Raw genomic sequence first — 15,538 nt, 5'->3', positions numbered from 1 at the left:
CACTTGGCAACGACAACGTTCCTGCAGTTTGTTGGTAAACGATAAACATAACCAAATGCTAACCAAATAGTTAAATAAAAACTTTTTTTTCAATTATTATTAGCTGAAGTGTTGCTTAGTTACACAAATATAGGAAGATACCAAAACATATCAATCTTGAATTAAAAGGGGAAAAAAACCATACATGACCTTTTCCTTTTATTTCTCATTCTGTGGAGGAGAATTGAGATTTAAGGTTCAGATGAAAACTAAAGACTCCTTGTGTTCAGTGCAAAGCAGACATTGTTCAATCTACTGTTACATTTCAAGTCTATATTGGACCTGTACTTAGAGGAGATGAAGTGGAGCTGCAGTTCAGCTAATTCACCACATGAGGGCCACATCTCTGCTTCCTGCCCACTCCATCCTCAGCATGTGGACAGACAGTGAAGAAGCTCTGCAGCTTGGTGTGTACATGTATGGAGACAAAGTGTGAAATCAGAACCTTTTTATGAACATTACTTAGGGTCGTTTTCAGTGTCCTACAGAGGTCGCTGTCCTGCTCTATGATAGCCTGAGGTGACCTCTGTGATGTCATAAGGGTCCGTTTCATTCCACTTATAGTCCCATTAGTGAGGCCCAGTGTTGATTCATGCTGGTTTCAATCTGATTATCACCTGAATCATCACTTCTCTAAATACTCAACAAATAGTCCAGAGGTCTTCAACAGGGGGTCCGCAAAATTTGTGGTTGATAAGACATTATCAACATCTACATTATTATTATTTTTACAAAAATGTCAGTGTTACCATGGATCAAATATCTTGGACAAGGTAAGAGCGAGACCTCTAGAAATTCAAACACATCATCTAGATGGCAATAGGATCATTTGGGGCAAATTCAACCACATAATTCACTGAATAGCTTAGAATTGAATGCACAATAACAGGGTAGCTATGTTTATACATGGCACAAGGCCCAGTTTGATATAAAACACAATTTTAAACAATATATATAGTAGGGGTCAATGCTCCATCTCTTCATCAGTTTGGGGGTCCTTGGCCTGAAAAACGTTGAGGACCCCTGATTGATGTCAACATCAATGATGGGAGTTTTCCCGTCATTCCCTTCGCACACACATGACAGGATCATGACATGAGGCAGGTTCATTGTCCCCGACAGTTAAATGTATATAAATGTATATAACTGTGGGTTTGAGGAGGGTCATGTTTTATGTGTAGAGCGGTCAAACGCTGCTGTTGTCGATTAGGAGCTCAACGCTGTTTCCTGCTTTGAAAGAAGTAGATCAATAAAGCTGTTTGTAGAGTATCCATGTTCAAAACATGAAAGCTGCTGTAGGAACAGAGAAGGATTCTAATCTCCACTGACATTTAACAACATTTGACCCAAATCTGCCTCCCTGGCATCTCTGACCCTTCATGGCTTCATCTGTCTCAGCACAGGCAGAGCCACCATTCACATTACAGTCAGAGGAATACATTCATATCAAATACTGAATTTATGATCAGATATAAAAACATGTTAAAGATGAATAAAGGTGTAAATAAATAGTACAAAAGTTTAGATAGAATCCTACAAATCATTATTAACACAAACGATATAACACAGATAAAGACAGAACAAGAGGAAACTTATTGATAAAACATACAAATAACTAAGAAGAAATAATATTATCTTTAAGTTCTCTGACGTTCTGACACACACACAGGTGTTTCCATGACGTGAAAGGACTCCTGTACACTCATCACCGGATTATGAGGACAGTAATACACACTCACAGAGCTATTCTGTGAAGGATGAGCGCGTGTTTACAAGCTGTGAACATGTGGGAAGTCCTTAACGCTAAAGGTGTGTGTGTGTGTGATAACGATGGTGCTCACCCTTAGGTTACATAAGACTTTAAAGGAGAACACTAATACTGCAAATAAGGCCGGGCGCTTAACATAAACTGAGGACATTCACGCACATAGGCCACACAAACATGCAGCTGAGGCACGTGATCGCCCGCGTGGTGTCAGGACATTTAGGAAGAAGAAAATGTAAACTAATATTTACTTGTGATGCATTTAATTGTGAGCAGGTTTAAAGATGAAATCATGAAGCCTCAATCGACAGCAAGGCTCCATTAGTGTGAAAGACTCATTCAAATATATGCATATGGCTCTTTATTACTTTTGGTCTCTTTATTCCTTTTTTTGACTTTTTGATTTTCAAAAAAATAGAAAATAAAATTTTTCGTAATTTTATTTTATTCCATAGATACTTTTGGTAATACTGGAATACTATTGTTAAACGTTTTGTTGTGTTTATTGATGATAAAATACATCAATTGAATTTACTGAATTTCTGGACTTTGGAGAATTTACATTACATTACATTACGATCATTTGGCAGACGCTTTTATCCAAAGCGACTTACATTACATTACCACCCTTCGCAGAGGGGGGAGCACTTCAGGGTTCGGTGCCTTGCTCAGGGGCACCTCGGCAGGGGCTCAAACCAACGACCCTCCGGTTCCCAAGCAGAAGCACTACCCACTGAGCCACTGCCTCCCTTAAATGTCAGGATTTGATCCAAACTGCTTCTGTCCTCAGTCTGCACATTGAGGGATGAATTTGATTTTAGATGGGAGCTCAGTAAACCAGATTATTTGTTATGTTTTCCTTTTATTTAAATCAAATCAAAACAGTTTTTGTTGTCTTTGACCTTTTCCCTGTAAACCCCTGCTGTATTTCTCCGTATTTCTCCGACCGCATTGTTTAAGGAGACAGCGCTTAGCTATGTTTAAGCCTCCAGAATGCTGACACGTGTAAAGTGGCTGTTTATGGCATTCCTCACACAGAAGCCTGCCAGGGAATGTTAGGGCAAAACATGGAGAAAAAAAAACAACAAATGAAGGAATAATGCCACATCAAGCGGGTGTGTGGGTGAATGCTCAAGTTTGTATTTCGATCCGTCTCAAAAGGAGGTCAGAGTCATTTTAGGTGTGTTTGCTAATGTCACTCATGAGCAAAGCTGAGTGGACGACGCACAACAAAAAGGAAAGGATTCTGATTTGTCACATATATTGATTGATTTTGCCAGAAGTTTCACAGACATCAATCAGTCATAAATAAGGTTTGTAAACACAGCAGTAAAACGAACCATGATCAGATCACAAACATGGAAAAATGTTATCCTCGCTTAGACTTCAGTCATGAAAGTGAACAAACTCAATCTAACACTGTCAACAAAATGAAGGATCTGGACTTGAACTTGATTGTGACACTGTCAGTGACGTTTAACTCCAAACACGCACACACAGAAATACCCTACTTGGAATACACAAGTCTATATCTGTTTCTATCTGTTTACCTGCTGATCTAAGAGTGGCTGAGCTTGGACAAACTGAGGGAATGACGGATCAAAGTGCACACAAACAAATTACAGAATGATCCGCAGGGGATTAAGAGAGCGGGTTTAAAAGGAGACGCTGGACAGGGAGGAACACAACAAACTCATCAGACACCAGCAGGACAGCATCTCGCAGCTCTAACCAAAGGTAAGATGGGTGAGAGCGAGGGAGAGTCTGGGTTGATGGTAGCTGCTTACAGTCTACAGGGAAGTGTAACGTTTCCTTTTCATTCTTCTCTTTCTTTCTTAGAAACAAAACAAAATGGCAGACGTGGCGACTCCCGTTGACAAGAGGGCACCACCCAAGTTCAAGCAGAGGACCGCTCGCACCTTCAAGAGCAAGGCCCCAAAGCCTGGACAGAAGGGGTAACTGCCACTTCACTTCAGTCTCAGCTCAGCTCAACCTCTCTCTAGTTTCTATCTGCTTTGATTATTTAGACTTATGTTTTGTTTTTGTGTCTCATCCATCAGATTTGGAGATGACATCCCCGGCATGGAGGGTCTGGGCAACGACATCACTGTGGTCTGCCCATGGGAAGCCTTCGGAGACATGGAGCTCAGTGATCTGGCAAAATACGGAATTGTGTAGATCTCCCTCCTCTGCCATCGGCCGGAAGGAACACCGCATTTGATTAATCAGCTGAAAATCCTCCTCTTCACCCTCTTATCTCCAATTTTGGCTCCGTAATTGTTCTCAGGAGCTCTGGGCTCAAATGTGTTTATTCCACAAATAGAAAAAAGTGGATTCCATCTGTCTCTCTTCCGCTCCTTCCTCCTGCCTTCACCTCCTCCCCTCCTCCCCACCGCTGCTTATGTTGCACACAGAAATGTCCATTTGTGATTTAGCCAAAGCTAATTTCCTTCTGTTATGCACTTTATCCGTTCCCTTCCTCCCTTCATGTCTATTTCACCAGTAGACAGAATCTGAATGTTTAACCCTTTAGCCTTCAAAGAATATACTCCCTCCTGTTCCATGTAATGTGTCAACTGGAAGAATAAATAAATATGAACAGTTTCCCAAGAAAGGTGCCTCTTGTACTTACTACCACTGAATCTCATGCTGTGTAACATTTAGCCTGTTGCCTCTTTCACTATACGTAGTTTCTACCTTCATCTTATGAACATACACCATGAGTAATACTGATTTAACTGTATCCACATTTAGATTTGGCTTGGCCTCTCAGGCTCACTTGTGTAATGTGAATGTCAGGCACAGGAGTGTTTTCTCTTGAAGAACAACTCTCTTCTTGATGGATCTAAGCTAAACAAAGACCAGTATCGCTAATAAGATAGCTGGACTGAGGGAGGGATGATTTATGTGTTTGCTTCTCTCACTGCACGGATGTTTAAAACCATCCACTGTGTTACCTAATGTAAGCAAGGCAGCTGTATTCAGTCTGGGGTTAAAATCCTATGTTGTTGTTGTTTTTTGCCAATATTATTAGTCTGTGATCTGCATAACAATTTATAATTTGCTTTTTAAACGTATAATTTTTTTAAATGCATAAATGAGGCATATACACTGAAAAGGGAACAGGACCTAAACCCCTACCCTGGGGGACCCCACATGAGATGTCTACAGGATAAATAGATAGAGAGAGAGAGAGAGAGAGAGAAAGAGAGAGAGAGAGAGAGAGAGAGAGAGAGAGAGTCACAATGGAAAGTCAGTGAGAGCACAGGATTAGACATTGTAAAGTCACTGAGTGCACATGTAATGAGTTTGAGTCACACATATCCACAACACAGACGTCTGCCAAATAACAGCACCTGATATTGGGAAGATTTGGCGAGACATTTTGATGTGATGTTGATATGAGCTGGTGTTGGTGCTCAGGCATGGATGCTTCCACATATTCTAAATCTGGAAAGTCAAAAACACGTCCAAGTGTTTGCGACTGCAGAACGCATGCAGTCATTCTGTTTACGCCCACGTCTTTCTCAGTCTCTACTCAATTATTGATGGTCTCACTTTATAAGAATAGAAATATTTCTCCTCCGTCTAAAATGTCAGTTGCTTGGGCCAAAATACAGACAAAGACAAAGAAATAGATGTGATTGACTTGTTTGCTGCTGAGGGCTGTAATAGGATTTTTACCTCATATACGTCAGAGCAAACAGAGATGGTGTGTTTGTGTGTGTTCTAACGCGTGTGAGGGTTTTGCAGTGAAGGATTCTCTGGTCACACAGCATACATGTGTGTTTATTAATAGCGCTAACTGGGCTGTTTGAAGAAAATTCAAAGGATCCTTGCAGCAGGCATATAAGGGAAGCTACATGTCACATGTACACATGTCACACTGTGTCTTCATTCTGTCTTGTCAAAAACAAGTGTCCAAAGTCCAAATGATGCATAACTCACCCAAACCTCTCATCCATCAGAATGAGTTCACTCTAAGCTGATTCAAAACCCGTCAAAGAAACTTCCTTTCAACATTCATTTCAGCATTTTCACATGACAGAATTTGCAATCTTGTCTAATAACATTCTTTTTGTCACAGCGCAGCATTTTAGGTGGCAATGAAAGCCGAGGAAATGAGTTTTAGACCCCAGAGGGCTCAATTACAAAGCAGTTCATTCAAAGGTGGAAAATATCTAATACCTGTTTTTTGGAGTTTTAATTTAAACGGTATATTTCCTGGTAAATGGAAAGTAAATCTACTCTGAGGTTCTAAACCAGCTCTGATTATGCAGTGCTGAGAATGTAAATCCAATTTAGTCGTGCTTGGAGATTCTTTATTATGTAAGGCAGCAAACAGAGCCTTCTCCTGGATTTTAGCCACATTAAGCCCTGAGACATCTATAACCTTCATCTTTTGAGCCCTCCTTAAATCTAATAATAAAGTGAGCTGAGGCCAGTTGGGTGTGTGTGTTTGTGTGTGTGTGAGAAAAAAAACACGAGGACAGTGAATCACAGAGCGTGAGAACAACACGGGCAACATGCAAGAGGGATTAGCAGAGGGGGGTATAAAGGAAGACAGGAGGACAGAGAACAGAAAGACAAGAGAGACACACACTCCTCTACAGCCAGGACACCGCAGAGACAGGTAAGAGGCGACTCTCACTCACACTGGGCTCTGGCTCATACATGACCTGCCACATCAAAGAGGACATAGATTTAAAGCAACACTACGTGATGTTTTACCTGTGTGGATGTTCACTTCTCTGGGTTTTAATGTGGAAATATGACATAGTGCTGCTTTAAATATAGATTCTACATGTAAAGAGAAAGATCTATAGCTTGAGGTTCTGAGGAAAATCTGACATAATTCAGAATAATTCTTTGACACTCGTAACTACTTACTCAGTAACATACAGTCAAAAGCTTCATCACCATGGAAACTGGAAGACTAGTATTGTTGGACTCATAATAGTGCAGATAAAACAAATACTAACAACAAATATTTAAATAGGAAGTGTCCATACAGAATCAAGACGGAATTTGTACTGAAATTGTGGTTAAACTCCAGACAAAGAGAAACGTCTGGTAATGATTTAGGAGCCTTAAGTCGTTTCACAGTATACCTTAGAATTAAAAATCTAAAATAAACAACCAAAAACCTCACTTATAATTTACAGATGGGGCTATAAAATGTTTGCATACAGAAAGCACAAAGTACATGTTTTGTTTGAAATCATCGTTGATAACTGAATGAGAGAGGTCAAAGTTCATTCTGAGTTTGGCGGTAAATTGAGTAGTAAGAGCACAGAGGTCAGATAAAGGTCGGATTAAAGCCCGTTGAAAAGCTACTCACACTTTATTATGTAAAGTTAACTTGGTGATGTTTTGGTTGTCCAGCCTGTAAACACGCTGAAGAGTAATCTCTAAAATCAGAGCAAAAATAGGCAGATTATCCTTTAAGTCAACACAGGGTTAAATATAGAGTGGAAGCCGTTTGTGTAACAGGGATTTAGGGAGATGAAGGGAAGCTTTAGTCTATAATTTCTCTTAACCTGAGGGTGTTATCACTCAAAGACTCAGAGCTGAACGATCTGAATGATAAACATCTTTTACATTTAGTACTTTTATCCAGAGCATAACTCAAACAAGGAGCCGATGAAGGAGAAACACATGGAGGGTTTCACTTCCCTCAGGCGTGAAAGTGTTTGAAGAAGAGTTCATCTCAGGGCCAAAATGATGTAAGAATTCATCTCCTTTTCAGCACCTGAACAATGGCAGACGCAGCCGTGGCAACAGCCGCCGACAAGAAGGCCCCTCCCAAGTTCAAGCAGAGGACCGCCCGCACCTTCAAGAGCAAGGCCCCCAAGCCTGGACAGAAGGGGTGAGCCGGGATCCAAACGCAACTCACCCAAATGGAAATCCAAGCGTTGTCTCATTCCTCCTGGATTTTAAACGTTTCTCCTTTCTTTCTCGCCCAGGTTTGGAGACGACATCCCCGGCATGGAGGGTCTGGGCACGGACATCACTGTGGTCTGCCCATGGGAGGCTTTTGGCGACATGGAGCTCAGTGACCTGGCGAAATATGGAATTGTTTAATCGCCCTCCTCTCCCTGCACCCATTTTCCTTAATTTCATTCCTCCTCTCTGCCCCTGTTCTCCTTCTCTTCTCTGAAATTCTGATATTTAGATTTTGGAGAATGCTCCACATCAGATCAGAGGGTGAATATAACACGTCTACCTCTATGTGCTTCAGGGAGGCTTCCACATGTACATTTTGCACTCTGCTGATGCATTTATAAGAGAAGAAGAATGGATTCCATCAGTTCTAAGAGGGTTTGATTGCTGATATTTTAGCTGAAATCAAACTGTTGCTCCTCTCTCCTTGCCTTTCCATGATGTCATCCTCCCTCCTTGGAGATACTCTTTTTTAATGTACAGCTATTGATGATGATACTATATATACATGATATGTTTTTATTTTTGTGAAGTATGAATGCATTAATGTGAATTTGCACACATTAAGAAGAATCACAGTCAAGGTAGACAAACTGTCAATAAATATTTTCTCCAAGAAAACATTTGACTCTTTCTCCTGAATTTGAGATGAATCTTGAATGAATTTCTTGGATTTCTTCAGGGGGATGAATGAAGTATATATCCATCTAATGAATGAGATCGTTAAAAAAAATCCTAGTGGCCACTTTATTAGGTACACCTGTGAGAAAGGAAGGTGTTTAGCCATTTGATTTGTTTATATATACTGTATATATTAATATATACTAATATACCTATAGAATATAGTTAATTTACTGTTATTCAGAATCAAACTCCCTCTATTCTTCCTGGATCCTTTTAAGTCTATAACATCCATCCATGTAGGCCACGCCCATTTGTATATCCTCCTACAATTTGGTGTCAGAAAAAGTGAAGTCTTGATTTAACATTCTGCCCTGTTGCTAATTCTTTAAAAGGCAAAACATTCATTCACTATAATACAACAATCACCCTGACGGTGGCGCTATGATCTAGTAGTCAATGTCCTGATACATTTCATCACAGAGAGACAGAATCATCATTCACACAGACCCGACACACACCGGCAGTGAAATAAGGGGAGAAAAAACAAAATAATGCTCATTCATTTTACTGAATAAATAGAATACCAAAGGAAAACAAACCGGATGCTTGATCACAACAAAATATTTTATATAAAACATTTTATATGGACATTCAATAACAAAAAAACATAATGGCAGTCAATGGGATACAGAGGGAAACCATATATGAAGAAATGGCCACATAGCTATAATACAGTGACAGAAAAATAAAGCCAGCCTGTGTTCTTTGTGCAGGAGCCTTTTTGTCTATCAGCACTGTGCTCTTCATCATCATCATCATCATCGTCGCTAACCCTCCCCCCCGGCTTTAGCTCAAGCGGCTAGCTGCCCCATCACTCTCCAGTCCAGTTTAGTGGTCAATAACACAACTGGCTTCTGCTGCTCAGGAGTCAAACATGAAAGACACAAGATCATGCAAAACTTTTTTTTTTTTTTTTTTAAACTCGACAAATAATCGCTCATGCTGGTCGTCCATGCCTTCAGCGGCTCGAAAAGTCCATCTTTGTGTGTGTGTGTGTGTGTGTGTGTGTGTGTGTGTGTGTGTGTTTTGAAGCACTTCAAAAAGAAAGTGCAGGGACTAAGTAGCGTCTTTGGCTAGGGTTTCTTATTTTTTTTCCCATGTTGTCCAGGGCACATTACCTAGTAAAATGGAAATATAACAAAAAGAAACATCTCTAACAGAACAAAAGTCAACAGCAGCACATTACTAGAGAAACAAAATGAAGGCGTGAGATGCGGCAAACACGACGGCAGCCATGAAATCCATGATTGAATAACAAATAAAAACATTGGAGCAAACATACTGCAGCATTTTGCCCACGACTGAGTTTATATCCCACAAATGAGATTTCTGTGTTCCACCATGTTGGAATATGAAGCTGTGCGTGAGGAATAATAACACTTTGACTGAATTTCTTGAAACGAACCTGGAGCGACCGCGCCAGGGCCAAACTGACAGATTTGTATAGGTTTCTTTTTTTTAACCTTTTGAAATGTAAGGAGTCCATAAAACAAAAATGTAATAAACAACAAGAAAAGTAAGCGGCTTTAACCTAAAGTGCTACAGGGCCTGTGGCGATGTATCCCAAAGGTCGCTGTCTACTATAAAATATGGAAGTGGAGAAAGAAAAAGGCTTGGAAAATACGATTAAAATGCCACCCGACCATCAAAACAAAAAACAAAAACAAAGCACACAACCAGCCGGCACCGACTGAAGATCTGACTGAGAGGGTGGAGAAGTCTGGTAGTGTTAACTCAATAAAAACAAAATCAACTCGCACCTCACGTCAAATGAATAAACACTCAGAGAGAGGAGAACAGAGGATGGAGGAAGGTGAAGTAAGAAGAGAGCAGTAGGATTATGATAACAATAACAAAGATCATATATTTATACCATAGGGCAGAAAAATGTGCTTTCTACAAATCTTTGGAACAAAAAAACAAAACCCCAAAAAAAGCCACATTTGGAAATATAGAATACAACAGTATAGAAATATGCACAATAGTATGTATGGTGTTTTGCATTTTAAAGATTTTCTATTAACTCACTGACAGACACTCTCTTGTTCAGTAACCGTTAAGTATTTTCAGGAAGACTCTTTTTCAATGTTTGAGCTGCTCTATAAAGGATGGAGCGTGCGTGTGTGTGTATGTGTGTGTGTGTGTGTGTGTGTGTGCAGGGGAGGGGGGAAGGGAGGGGTGAGTCCAAATAATAAATCTCTAAACCCTTCAACGATCAAAGGATCAACCGATACTCAAAACCCGGGGATTGTGGGGGATAATGTCTCCGTGGCGCCCGTCCCGAGGAAACGATGGCGCGCTGCTCAGCGTAGTGTTTTGGTAGTGTTTGCGTGGTGGTTACACACACACACACAGGTTTAATAGTGAGATCCTGCGCGACACCAGACTACAGTCGTGTCATTTATTCAAAAAAAGGGTGGAAGATTATTGGTATAGATTCGTATTTTTCTCGTCTTAACCCCAAAGGTTCACTACGTCATCTACGAGTTCTGTAACAGCTGTGAGCGCTGTAGAGTTGACTCAATCAAAATAATGTTAGTAATAATAATAATTACAATAATAATAATAATAATTTGGTAACTTTTTCCTCTAAACTAATTTCTTTGCATAACAATTTAAGTTTAAAGGTTCACCATGTCCACATACTAAGAAAACGAGGTAAGATCCCTCCTTCAGCTTTCTCTCATGATTTTTGTAGTGTTAGAAACCATCACCTCGTCAAAACTGGAGACTCTCTCACTACTTTCCACCCAAAAAAATGAGTTTGGATCTCCACTTGTCACTCTGGTTCAAAATGTTTTTTTCTTGAATTTCTTTTTTTTGGATGCACTTTTTCTATCAATCCCAAATCCCTCTGTTTTACTCAACTCCTCCTCTTCCTCGCAGGCCAACAAGGTACGTTCACTCTCTTTCTTTTACATGGGTGACAGCTGCTTACATGTCAGTCATCGTCCACAGTCTTTGGAAGAACATCTGGGCTCTGTCCCGAGTCTTGTGCTGCCGAGTGCTGAGGGAATAAGAAGGGGGAATATAATACAGCCGTGCAATAGGATAGGTGGCCATTTTGAGTCAATATTTTTCTTCTGTTTTTTTTTGTTTTGTTTTGTTTTTTTTTTATGTAAAGGCCATCCTTCAGTCTTGAATACAGCATTCCTCTATTTCTGTAGTAGCGTATATAAGAAAAAGTGGGACTGCACGGGGTTGGGATCTGAAATATCTCTGCTGTGGTACACGTCTCAAAAACTGGCTGCAGTCCACCTCCACACCAACAGAGGGAGCTCTTTTAGAGTAATTCAATGGAAGAGAGGAGCTCCTGGGAAATGTAGTGTCCTTAGTAGGGGGCAAATCTACTGTAGCCTCCCCTGTAAAGCGTGGCCTGTGGACGAGAGGACAACAATAAATATTACATACCAACATTCTTATAGGTATTAATTTATATTTGGTAAATATTCACTGTGATTATTATTCATCTGAAAGTATATGCACCACAAATAAACATGTATTCTCTCTGAGGTTGGTAGTTGGGTCGTACCATGGCTCCAACACCGTAGGCTGCGGGGGCGAGCGCAGCATGGTAGGGGTCTGCTGTGTATACCCGTCCATAACTACAGAGACACAGACAGGAACATCAAACAGTGAGCTGAACGCCGTGCAGAGGTGTGTGCATGTGTAAACCAAAACTCATTTGCATTAAACAAATAACGATCAAGTAGGTCACTGTGATCGTCATTTGCATTTTGTCAGGCAGGCGGCTGAATGCCTCGTAGATTTCACAGGTTCTGGCCCCCCGCCAGAGCTGGGGACCGCCCACTCACCTGTCACTGTACGCTGCTGCTGCAGCCGCCGCTGCTGCGGGAGTCGCTACCGCAGTCGGCTGGGCGTAACGATACGCTGCATAGCCGCCCTGAGAGAGAGAAAGAGAGAGAGAGAGAGAGAGAGAGAGAGAGAGAGAGAGAGAGAGAGAGAGAGAGAGAGAGAGAGAGAGAGAGAGAGAGAGAGAGCGAGAGAGGGATAGCGAGTGAGAGAGAGTAAGAGAGAGAGGGAGAGTGAAAATGAGAGAGAGAGTGAGAGAGAGAGTAAGAGAGAGAGGAGGGAGAGTGAAAATAAAAGAGTGTAAGAGAGTTAGAGAGATAGTGAAAATGAGAGTGAGAGAGAAAGAGTCAAAATTAGAGAGAGAGAGAGAGTAAGAGAGAGAGGAGGGAGAGTGAAAATGAGAGAGAGTAAGCGAGAGTGAGAGAGAGAAAAAATGAGAGAGAGAGAGAAAGAGTGATAGTGAGAAAAAATGAGAGAGTAAGAGTGACAGAGAGAGAAAAAATTAGAGCGAGAGAGAGAGTGAGAGAGAGGGCAGAAGGAACAGTGAGTCTTGTTAAGGTCCCTGCTGCGTTTGTGCACACACACTCAGAGGTTAACAGAGACTCTACAGGGTTACAGAGGGAGAAGAGCCGCTAAGAAGAGGGCGAAAGATTAACAAGCAGACAGCAACACTGGCTAATCTGGTGCAGTACGGCATTCACAAGGACTGAGCTCAGGCTCTGTGTGGGTCTCTCCCTCCATGACCAAACGGGACAGGGGGGCCTTTAAATGTAAACAAAGACTGGGTTCATTCCACGCTGTGTGTTTGCCATAGAGGGAGAGAGAGTTCATCGCCTTCACTGCGCCCTTCGCCCGGTTCCCCTGACAGAAACACACGGTTAAAGAAAGGGGAAGCAGCGGCAAAATGATTGTGCCATTATTCATGTAGGATGGACAGCTGATGAACAGAACACGGAAAACTACAAGTGGAAGGAGACAAGTCAGCCAATCGGATTAAAAGGAGCACACACACACACACACACACACACACACACTCGCTCACTCACTCACTCACTCACGATCACATGGCCAGTGACCAATCACTGACGGACACAGCATGCTTTCCCAAACTCGGAACGTACAGTGTATTAGGTCAAACATCCCTACAGAGGAAACACACACGTGTACACACACACACACACACACACCACTGCATTCTACCCTATATGATCAGTCATGACCAAGTCCCCCGCATTCAGGACCACACACTTGCTGCTGTGGGGAGGGGGGAGGGGGAGAGAGGATGGAAGAGGAGTGGGATGTGATGTGAGAATGAAGATGAAGAGAGAACAGGTGAGTCGAGGGAGGAGGAGGAGGAGTCACGGTGCAGAGGGAGGAGTAAAGATTGCAGAGCTAAGAAAGAAAGGAGACGGTTGACTGGTGGAGGAGGAGGAGAGAGGAAGAGAGAGTGGGAGAAATAGGAGGGAAAGGGGGGAGGAAAAGTGTGTGTGTCTGTGTGTGTGTGTGGGGGGGGGGGGGGGGGGGGGGGGGCAGCCTTGTAAGTATGTCTGCATGCCGGCACTGATTCAGTTAGCATGCCACAGGTGAAAGAGATTGGGAGATTCCTGGAAGGGGTCAGAGTTTACGTATTGGAATAATGGTGACCTGCATTCATTCTGACTCTTCCTCAACTCTGGATTTTTACTCTGTGAGTCTTTTAAACGCTCATAATCTGCAGACACATTCACAGGTTCTTACAGATCCACTGATGGTGCTTTGCCACTTGAACTACTCCAACATATAAGGCAGTTTTCATTTCTACCTCTGCCAAGAACGTTCTGGTTTCAGTCATATTTGTCTGTCTGCTCTTCCCTGCTTCTATCTGCATCCATCTACAGAGGCCACGCCCATTACACTCCATAGGTCAAACAATTTTTTTGGAATCTCAAACAATTTGGGTTGAATTTGTCCCTAATCTCTTCCCGTAGGTCGTCTGGACCTCAGAGCGCTGAGTGACACAAACACACAGGATCTAAGCTACTTCCCCTCATGTTTACATCCATCTACACTCAGGAATCCTGCTTTGGCTTCCCATACTTTAGATTCCTAACTCTGTATAATTTCTACATGTAATGATTTTCTCCCCCTTCCGTAACTCCACCCATGTCAGAATCCAGTGAGTTAGTAGAAGAAGACAGAAGGCATTTCAATCTCAGATGGTCAATAATGTCTAGCAGCACGCAGTCATTGGAGACGAGGAGGATGCACACTGGCTCTCACACAAAGTGTGTAGACCCTACCTGAGGCAATCTGCCACTAATGTCCTGAAACACTAGTCTACAGAGAGAACAGAAACAGCTATTGTCAACCTGGTCACACACACATACACGTACACACACACACACACCATTACACACCCACACCCACGCATAATCACATTGGTACAAACTTACTCACAAATGCACCGAGACAAACCATAGAGGAGTCGACTCATGAATGAAGAACGCTTAGATTTAAGTGCGTCTGAGTCTGAGTCTGTTCAGGGCTTTTAATTCTACATTTGTATGCATTAGATGGATAACGCTTTGGTACGCCTGCACATTATCTGCATTTACTAAAGTAACAAAGTAGAAAGTTATTGTAATTTATGAAAATCTGCCAAATTAAGATTCAGACATAGGAAGAGTTAATAGCTTAGCTGCGACGGATCTAAACACCCATAAGTGCTCGGCTCTATGGCTTTGCTCCTTGCTGTGTCACACTTGAACGCCGACAGGCAGAGGAGAAAAAGTAGGGAGGAGTGAGAAAGTGGAGGAGAGAGGAGGCATACTTACATAGAGATCAGCTGCACCGTAAAAACCATCCTGATAGGCCATCACACTGAGAGAGAGAAGAGAAGAGAAGGGAGCGAGAGAAAGAGAGGAGGAGAGGATACAGAGGAGTGGTGGTGGAATGTCCAGAGCAAAATCAATGGTGTGATGCGCCACCATGTGGGCATTGCAGAAAAACAAAAGTGACAGTTGAGGGAGAGAGGTGAGAAAATGGTGCCAAACAGATGGTGAAGGAGAGGAGAGAGAAAAGGGTGAGATTATTACACACACCGTGCAACATGCAAGAGCAAATACCACCTCTTTGTATAAAAACAAGGACTTCTGTCAAGTGCTACTACTACTGCGGCTGCTGCTGCTGAGACGACACAAACACGCAGACCAAACACGGCTCTGTGGCGTCTGAACGTTTTGGTACAAGGAGATGGTATTTCAGCTCAGCACGACATCATCAACGACTCACACACAGCATGCACTTTATACATCT

At 42.0% G+C, this 15,538-nt stretch overlaps 3 protein-coding genes across 6 annotated transcripts in view; 2 read left to right on the top strand and 1 right to left on the bottom strand.

Annotated features, from left to right (window-relative positions):
• Nucleotides 1–3,399: 3,399 nt before the first annotated feature.
• LOC143016161 (retinal cone rhodopsin-sensitive cGMP 3',5'-cyclic phosphodiesterase subunit gamma-like) lies at nt 3,400–4,407 on the top strand. Its single transcript, XM_076170340.1, has 3 exons — nt 3,400–3,541; nt 3,644–3,759; nt 3,865–4,407. The coding sequence occupies exons 2-3, from the start codon at nt 3,656–3,658 to the stop codon at nt 3,980–3,982; spliced, it is 222 nt and encodes a 73-aa protein (XP_076026455.1). The 5' UTR covers nt 3,400–3,541; nt 3,644–3,655; the 3' UTR covers nt 3,983–4,407.
• A 3,156-nt stretch (nt 4,408–7,563) lies between these two features.
• Nucleotides 7,564–7,888, top strand: LOC143016170 (retinal cone rhodopsin-sensitive cGMP 3',5'-cyclic phosphodiesterase subunit gamma-like). Its single transcript, XM_076170361.1, has 2 exons — nt 7,564–7,673; nt 7,771–7,888. The coding sequence occupies exons 1-2, from the start codon at nt 7,564–7,566 to the stop codon at nt 7,886–7,888; spliced, it is 228 nt and encodes a 75-aa protein (XP_076026476.1).
• A 1,032-nt stretch (nt 7,889–8,920) lies between these two features.
• Nucleotides 8,921–15,538, bottom strand: part of LOC143016111 (RNA binding protein fox-1 homolog 2-like) — a 33,228-nt gene continuing 26,610 nt past the window's right edge. For 2 of the 4 annotated variants that reach the window (XM_076170252.1, XM_076170256.1), the window contains 4 exons: nt 15,058–15,103; nt 12,247–12,335; nt 11,918–12,036; nt 8,921–11,807 (listed from right to left, as the gene is read on the bottom strand). In XM_076170252.1, the coding sequence (XP_076026367.1) occupies nt 11,779–11,807; nt 11,918–12,036; nt 12,247–12,335; nt 15,058–15,103 (283 nt within the window). In that variant the 3' untranslated portion in view covers nt 8,921–11,778. Of the gene's footprint in view, nt 11,808–11,917; nt 12,037–12,246; nt 12,336–14,523; nt 14,561–15,057; nt 15,104–15,538 lie in introns of those variants that run through there. The other 2 variants (XM_076170253.1, XM_076170254.1) reach the window with 2 other exon arrangements.

This window comes from Genypterus blacodes, unplaced genomic scaffold (genome assembly GCF_046128005.1).
Source record: "Genypterus blacodes isolate CSIRO-AG114 ecotype Tasmania unplaced genomic scaffold, CSIRO-AGI_Gbla_v1 ptg000216l_1, whole genome shotgun sequence".
Lineage (NCBI taxonomy): Eukaryota > Metazoa > Chordata > Actinopteri > Ophidiiformes > Ophidiidae > Genypterus > Genypterus blacodes.
The sequence above is the reverse complement of the archived record's forward strand: the minus strand, read 5'-3'. Positions and strand labels throughout refer to the sequence as shown.

Bases quoted from the DNA above. Each gene is read 5' to 3' on its own strand.
- LOC143016170 (XM_076170361.1), top strand. From the start codon at position 7,564: ATGGCAGACGCAGCCGTGGCAACAGCCGCCGACAAGAAGGCCCCTCCC. The intron at 7,674-7,770 runs GTGAGCCGGGAT...TTTCTCGCCCAG, and splicing joins CCCAAGCCTGGACAGAAGGG to GTTTGGAGACGACATCCCCG.
- LOC143016161 (XM_076170340.1), top strand. From the start codon at position 3,656: ATGGCAGACGTGGCGACTCCCGTTGACAAGAGGGCACCACCCAAGTTC. The intron at 3,760-3,864 runs GTAACTGCCACT...CTCATCCATCAG, and splicing joins CCAAAGCCTGGACAGAAGGG to ATTTGGAGATGACATCCCCG.